The 8316-nt window shown below is 51.0% G+C and overlaps 1 protein-coding gene across 1 annotated transcript in view; it reads right to left on the bottom strand.

The window, feature by feature from the left end:
• Positions 1 to 3489: 3489 nt before the first annotated feature.
• The window catches only part of LOC119114923 (uncharacterized), a 39469-nt gene continuing 34642 nt past the window's right edge, over positions 3490 to 8316 (bottom strand). The window contains 2 exon segments of the mRNA XM_037238981.1: positions 3490 to 4869; positions 6436 to 7713. Of these exon segments, the coding sequence (XP_037094876.1) occupies positions 3490 to 4869; positions 6436 to 7713 (2658 nt within the window).

Below are 8316 nucleotides of genomic sequence, written 5' to 3'. Positions count from 1 at the left end.
CACAGGGCTGTGATCGCAAATGTCAGTATATGTATATCTGCATGCATATATATATATATATATATATTATATATGTTGTGTGTGTGTGTGTTCTCAATAACAAATAGGTCATGTCCGGCGATCTTTTTTTGGGGGGAGGGGGCGGGCAGGGACAGGACAGGAGTTAATGATACAAGGCAGGACAGCAGATGATAGCATAGGACAGAAGACAACAGGACAACAGGGCCGAGGAAAGGGCTGAGGGCTGAGAAGGCTGAGGGCTGAGCGAGCTATGAAGGAGTTTGTCGTGTAAGACAAGTTCTAGGTACACACGTTAGGTTCTAGAGATGGCAGAACAGGTCAAGACGGCGACAACAGGCGGAGGACAGCACACCACAGTACAGCAGAGCACAGAATGTGGCAGAGCCAAGCGAAATCTGTCAAAATAAAACATACTTAAGGTGAAAGACCATTTCAAATATGATTCCTTTACTCCTAACGCAATTACATTTATGAAACTCTTCTCTTGCATGTCTTCGCTTGGCTTAACGATGTTTGCGTACCATGCAGTTCGAGTTGCTGGTCATTTAAGGTAAACATACTGCATACGCACCTAACCAACGTTCGCAAACTGTCCGCATGGTGTGAAATCACGAAAGTTTGAAATCGCACCTTTTCAGATTTACATCTACGTACGACGCCATGTCTCGCGGGAACACGAAGCATAAACAGACGTGTTCCTTGCTCAATTATGAGAACATTGGTGTATAGTGTTACATCCTTTGACCATATGCGAATGATGTATGGCTCGTTAATGTTGCCATATCGTCCCGCCGCGCGTGTTCCGCGGTATCACCGGTTACCGTCTCCTCCCCCCCCCCCTGCCCCCGTCCCCCAGCCGGCCAGGCGTACAGTATTCTTTTAAAAAAAAACACTCCTGTTCCTCTAGGAACGCGTTTCTTGTGTCAAGACAGGCACAATAGATGTCCCATAGGCTACCGAAAATCGGGCGCAATTGCGCGACACTCCGGAGAGGTGACTTCAAGAAGACTTGGGGGTCGCATCGACCTCCCCTATCAGGGCGAGGGCCAGGACACCAGGGTGAACCCAGATCTGAGCTTGCCCCTGTCCCACTCCGCACTTTCAGAGACATCATTATGCCCGCGTTTATGTTGCTAACATGATTCAAGATGCAAGCTCCAATTCGCTTCACACCAGGAATAAGCCACAGCCTAGTCACAAATCAGTAACTGTGGGAAGCAAACCAGAAAACCACACTTCATTAGGCTTTAAGAGTGACCAAATACAATTTTCTCTCAGTACCCAGCATCGTTTGGCTAATTCATGCGAACTTTAAAGACGACACCACGCGGGCCGAGCGTACGCAGCGGTATTTGTTGATGTGTTGTCGTGATGCGTAACCTTGGTATTTCACGCACAGGTAAGACAACTTTTCTAATCAGGTAGCTTTACAGCACATTTTCACTAAGAGTGGAATGTCCATCTGTGCTGGAATATGTACGAGCACAGGGGAAGTCGCGTGTCTGACACAGGGACTGCCGTTTAGCGCTGGAATGGGCGCACCTTCGGCCCTGGAGCTGCCATGTGTCCGGCATGGAAGATACAGCATGTCCGGCATCGGAGAAACAGCATGTCCGGCACAGGAGAGGCTGCATTGTCCGGCACAGGGGAGGCGGCAGGTTTGGCGCAGGAGAGACAGCATGTCCGTCACAGGAGAGTGCGGCATGTTTGGCTGCAGGAGAGGCGGCATGTCCGGCACTGGAGAGGAGCGGCATGCTCGGCGCAGGAGAGGCTGCATGTCCAGCGCAGGAGAGGCGGCATGTTCGGCGCAGGAGAGGCGGCATGTTCGGCGCAGGAGAGGGCTTCATGTCCAGCGCAGGAGAGGCGGCATGTTCGGCGCAGGGGAGGCTGCATGTCCAGCGCAGGAGAGGCGGCATGCTCGGCGCAGGAGAGGCGGCATGTCCGGCGCAGGAGAGGCGGCATAAAGAGTCGATGAGACTGGTGAATCGCCGGTGTTAATATCATGTTTAGGTTGTGGGAAGAGAACGCGTATGGCTTACTTTCGGGAGTGAAAACCTGCAAACATTAAATTGTTTGCCTCCCAATGTCTAACGTTGCCCCCATTTAAGGAAGTGATTTTGATACTGCGCGATCAAGTTAGCCCGCTGCACCCGACACGGCGATGTCACAACGAGAAAAATCACAAATGATAGTATATGTGTGATGGTAAGCTGCTTCTTACAATTTCGTAATTTTCAAGCGCCAAGAAACGAAAGAAAATATCGAGGTCCCAAACGGATAAAGGGTTGGGGGCGGGGGGGGGGGGACAGAGCCCTCACAAAATAATGCAGATCTACTCCCAAGCTCCCTCTGATGACTGAGCGGTAAACTGGCAACCGAATTTCGACTAGAGTCCACACCACCGTGACATTTTTGCGCTGCAGTTGCGGCCTCTAATGCCTGCCACGCGTCCTGTCTCTATGCAACCGCCGACTCGGCTGCCATTCCCATACAAAGTCGGTATTCCTGTAGCGCTGGTTTCAATCTGTCATATGCAGAGTCAGGTTTGTTTCAATATGCCTGCTACCGAACACGTGCTGACATGTTAAGTAGGCGTTCGTAAACAAAATGTTTTCCAGGCCCATGTCAGTAGCATTAATTGGGTGGCACTGTACCAGATGACGTCTCTCATTGCCATACGAGTGCAAATCGGCTATGGCATCCCTCTGTTGGATAATATTCGAATCGACAGATCAAGATTGACTCGAATGATCGCCGGATGTTATAACCTTTGGATGTTTTGTTTTTTATGTTGCCAGCTTCGATGTTGTGACGGTCTCATGGTCCAGGACATTTCACGATTTTCGCACTACTCGTGAAATCTAAAAAACTAATCGTTGTAAACGATGGCTGCTGCAAATTTGTGATTTAACATTGATTGCTCTGACAGCCGGATATCTCGAAACACATTTATGAGAACAAGAAAAGGTTAAAAGAGTTGGTTGTTTCAAAGCGTTTCGTCGTCCCTTTGTGTCTCAAAAAAATATCGTAATCATATGATGTATTACAAAGCTGCATTTGAATATCAGTACAGATTGACCACGCATTATGCTACCCGACGACCAGAATCAGCACAAACCGGGACTGATCAGTTGATCTTTAACACAACAAGGACGAGAGACCGTAGTAGATATGGACATCTCATGCTTGTTAATCGCAGTACATTACGCAAGATCACGCATAGCTTGACCGGTACATTCATGCTACACATGTTTCAACATGCTAACGGTACACTTTCAACGTAATTCACGCTATTCATTGAGCACTTTCATGGCACAGTGACATTTTCTACAAGGCTTGCCAGTAGTCTTTACAAGTATAGTAAGTTTGAAAGGATGGGTGACCTAGAGAGCGCTCTGCGAGCGACCAAAACCAGGGCCCTATCTGCTTACTGCCCACCTACAATTTGAGTGCCCTCGCGAAGGTCATCTAGCGTGTTCCCGTGAGCTTGAACGAAGGCAGAATGTGAAACGGTGACTCGATTTCGAGTTCGTACTTCATGCCGGCGTCGTCGCGCAGAATGTTGGTGCGGAACGTAAACGCGTTGCCCAAGTAGTTGGTGGTTACGCCGGCCTTGAAGAATGTGCTGTCGTTCCGTGCCCAGTTCGTCAGCTCAAACGAGACTTCCACGCGCTTGGTCTGGGGAGCCTCGAACGCCACGCGCAGAATGTTACTTTCGTCGGTGTTGCTGTACGCCACGTCTACCGTCACACGCTCCCAGCCGCGCACTGGAGTGTGCACATCCACTGTGAGCTGCATATCGCGAGTGCTAACTGCCCTCACAGTGATCTCACCGCCAGCGCTCACGCCTGACTGCATGGTCAACAGAGCCTTCACCGAGTATGTCTGCGGGCCTGGAATGACGCTGGCCTTGAGGTTGAAGTTACCGAACGTAGGCGTCTCGAAGTCGAGGTCGAAGCCGCTTCGTTTGAGGTTGCCAGAAACATGCACCATCTTCTCGCCGCGGCGGTAGTGGGCCATCACGTCTATAGACTCGTCCGGCCTCACGGTGCCCTTTACGTCCAGCTCTAGGGACTGGACCGGCTTAAACGGCGTATTCAAGCGCACCTCGACGCCGTACTGGTGTGCCTCACCCGCGAACCAGGACAGGTCCAGCGCCACCTTCTTCCTGCCGTACTCCAGACTGAACGCCGCCTTGTTGCTGGTCAGTGAGACATCGCCGTTGTAAACAATCTTCTTGAAGGGATACTTGAGAGGCGTGGTGAGGGTGATACGAGATACCCGGCGGCCGGCCTCCGCTCTGTCAACCGAGTACGTCACACTCACCGTCTTGCCGTTCAGGGTGGACACCAGCTTACCGTTGGCGGAGCCATTCGGCGGCGCTGTCATGGAGCCATCGAACGTCACTAGCAGGTCAACCGGCCGCGTAATCATCGAGTCGAACTTGATGTTGACCTGCGCTCCTGCCGACTGCAGTTTGCCGTAATCCTTGTGTATGTCAAGCTTGATGGAGGAAGTTAGGTGGACGTACTTCTGACCGCGGGAATAGTCGATGTTCAGAGCGTAGGAACGTTCAGGGACAGCTTCGTAGCTGCCGCTGAGGCTGATGTCATTGAATCCCGCGATCGGAGTACTGGCGCTGAAGCTGACACTGCCACCCGTTTCCGACTTGTCTAGCGTTCCGGTAAACTTTGCAACCCTGTCGCCACGCTTGTAGTCGACGTTCACTTTGCTCGATCCTGGAGTCCTGTCCACATCAATACTTGCTTCGATCTTCTCAAACTCGGGGAAGTTGGTCTCCAGGCCCAGCTCAATCAAGGGTCCATTTGGCCTTGTGGTACGTTTCGACTGAAATTGGACGTCAACGTTTTGTGGCATCCATGGGACCATGTCGTTAGTGTCCACCAACTTATACAGCGCTTTCATCGTTCTCACATTCCCACGCACCGTCAAGTCGAGCTCTATGACTTCTGTCAGGGGCTTCAGCTGTGTTATTTTGATCTTGTAACCATTGCGCAAGTCAACAGAAAGCGTCGACTCGATCTGCCGGATAACCTTGCCCTTCATGATCTCAATGGGAGGTATTGTCATAGACAGGCTGTAGTCAGCATGCTTAGCGTAACGAGAACCGCTGAAATTTAGCTCAGCTCTCTTCCCGTTTCTGTTGTAGTCCACGTTAAGAATGCGGTTTGGCAAGACAAAATCCCAGTTACCACCAATTTTAAGATCGGCCACTTCTTCAAAAGGCGTTGTTAAATGGATGTCGTACGACCCTGACTTCCCGCTGGCAGCAAGCGTCACAAAGCCGCTGAGGCTGGCTTTTCTGCTTCCGCGCTTGTACGTGATGTCGAACTCCTTCCTACTTTCCAGATCTCTTGGGATGGTCCAGGTTCCCCGTATTTTGAGTCCTTTTATCATCTTGCCGTCGTATTTTAGGACAACTACGCGCTTGCCAGCATTTTCCTTGGCATCGATTTCCAGATCATAGTTTTGGCCGTCTGAAATCAAATGAACATTCAGGAAAAATCCAGTTTTGGTATTGTACCGAATGACAGCGTTTCGGGAGGATGAATACCACGGAGATTCAATCACAGTTTTGACGATGATCCGTCTCCGAACGAACCGCTTGCCGCTCACGGAAATCGAATAATCCAGCTTTAGATTCGGAGAGTTGTATACAATGCTGCCAGTTAAGTCGTCGCCTGGTGCTGCGTACTCCCAGTCAAGTTTGCGTTCACCGAACGTTGTTGACGTCAGTTTCACAAGACCACTGCCATGGTTCTTTGTCGTATAGTCAGCCTTGTAGACCAAACTCAGCGTCCTGCCATCCGCCAGCACCAAGGTTGCCTCAACGTCACGGAGATTTTTGGCGATGTTGGCCGAATAGCTGATGTCCACCTTCGGCAGCTTCGGGTTTGTTGTAACCAGGGTCACGGTCCCACTCTTGTCTCCAAGGGACGCGTCCAGATTCGCGTATCTGTTCCCTCCAGACAGTCTCACAACTATCGTCCTTGGCTGTACCGTGAAGTCGTAATCTACCTCAGCCTTTAGCTCCTTGATCTTCAAGGGCATAGTTAAGGTTATGTCAAAGGAAACCTTAGCGCCTCCTGCTTCGATTCCTCCAGAGCCTGAAAGTACAAAGGATCTGCCGTTCCGTTCATAAGATGCATCATACGTCATGGCAGCAAGATTTCTGATGTCGAACCTGCGAGATATTTTCACCGACCTGATCTCATCGATGGGAGACGTCAACACGAGAGATCCCTCGTCCACGCCGTTCTCCCAGCTTCTCGTGGTCTTCAAATTCCATTCTCTTGCGCCACGTTTGGCCATGAATGCGAAGCTACGGGCGTTGGTGCCAGAGGTATGCTCGAGAGATGCCATCATGCTTTCGAAGCCATCATACGGTGTTACGATTTCGACTTTGCCCGACCCACCCGACTTTTCGAACAGGTAGTCGTACGCGATGCCAATCTTCCGGTTGCCCCGCTGCAGGTTGATGTCAGCGGCAATCCTGCCGTCCGCGGCCTGTGTACGACTTGCGTCGGCGTGCAGCTTCTTAAAGCCGTTGTAAGGTGTATTGAGATTGATGGTAATGCTGTTTTCCGTATACTGCAAGTCTCCGGAGAACTCCCTCGTCTCACCACCACGAATCGAGGTCAGTCGGAACGACTTCTTCTTTCCAAGCTTGTAGTCAAAAGAAACGTCCACGTCCTCCATGCCCTCGATCGGCAGCTTAGCCTTGATGCTTCCGTTTCCAGCCCTCCGCTTGATCACGGCCTCTCCCGATACTTCGGCCTCACTGCCGCCTCTGTTTGACTTGAAAGAAAACGACCTCTTCCTGCCGCGGTACACTACGTTTCCTGACATCTGCAGACTCTCAAGCCCTTCCACATAGGACTTGATGGAGATATCTACTCCGACGTCATTTTCTCCAAACACGGCGCGTATTTCGGCCGAGTTACGTTTCCCGTCGCGGTTGGTGTTGATGTAATATCCCACTCCATCCGGGAAAGTCTGGGACCTGATGTCCGCCTCGACGAGACGCATTCCTTCGATAGGAGACTCGATTCGAAGCTTGGCGCTTTCCTTTCCAACGCGCTCGTACAAGACGTACAGCCGGTGGCGATGGTCGTTTACGTGGGCGTCGTATCCAGCTTCACGTTTGCCCCTTCGACTGATGTACTGACCATTTATTCCCATTCGCTCGTATCCCTCCACTGGCGTTATAACATCCAAGTAGGCCGTCTCCCCATTGTATGATCCTCGGCTAGCGATCACCTTTTTGATTCCATTTTTCTCGTAGCTAATTTCCATGATCTTTTCTTCATGATTAACATCATAGACACCAGCATACTTGACGCTCTCCCACTCTGGGTAAGGAGTCTCCAGTTGAAGCAGGCCCTTGGCAGCTCCTACCTTCATGATGCCATAGCCGTTCATCTGAATCTGCGCACCGTTTCTGGCTAGAAGAATGCTGAATGTCTTCTGCTCGTCGCGCAGGTCGTAACGCGCGATGAAATTCAGGGACTTGGCCACGGAGAAAGGCGACGTGATTTCTAGGGCGACGGCCGATTTTGTCCAGCTGAACTCGCCGTCTATGACGGCGCGAATCTGATCCTGGTTGCGGGTCAGAACCAGATGGGCTGACCTGCTGAATCCCTGTTCAACCAGGCCGCCTTCAATGCTGAGCTGTTCGAAGCCAGAGACAGGGGTGGTAATTGAAATCAGCACTGAGTCGTCTGTTGACTCCATCAGCGCAGTGATTTCGTGCCGGATGGTGTTTTTCTCGACGCTCAGCTTTGCGCGCAGCGGGAAGGAGGAAATATCGCACTCAGCAGCTAGCTGGATGTGTCTGCTGTTTTCAAATGGCGTTTCGACAGCGAACATCAGCTTGCCAGCACCATCCATGTACTCCTTGTGCAATGTAGTCCCTAGTACCTGGTCATTCTTGGAAGCTTCCAATTTTGCAGTGCAAGCTTCCCTTGACGAATCGAATCTTGCAGCGAGCTTCGCATTTTCGTATCCCTGAATCGGGGACTCCATTTCCAGGGTCAGGAACGAGGATTCCATCATCAGCTGCGCATTGCCGCTGAACGCAAACTTATCAGTCGCCTTCAAAACAACAACACTGAATGACTTCTTCGGATTTTCAACGCTGTACTCCCCAGTGACAGTCAGCTTTTTGGGACCGGGTATCAGGCTGTTTTGGTACTCAAGAGACATCTTGGAGTGTAGCATGCTGAGCGCAGCGATAAGATTGGCCTCAATGCTGTCGTCTTCCTTGATGAACGC

Source organism: Pollicipes pollicipes, unplaced genomic scaffold (genome assembly GCF_011947565.3).
Source record: "Pollicipes pollicipes isolate AB1234 unplaced genomic scaffold, Ppol_2.1 Scaffold_3087;HRSCAF=3621_pilon_pilon_pilon, whole genome shotgun sequence".
In the NCBI taxonomy this organism is placed as follows: domain Eukaryota; kingdom Metazoa; phylum Arthropoda; class Thecostraca; order Pollicipedomorpha; family Pollicipedidae; genus Pollicipes; species Pollicipes pollicipes.
Note: the sequence above shows the minus strand (reverse complement) of the source record. Positions and strands in the feature narration are given on the sequence as shown.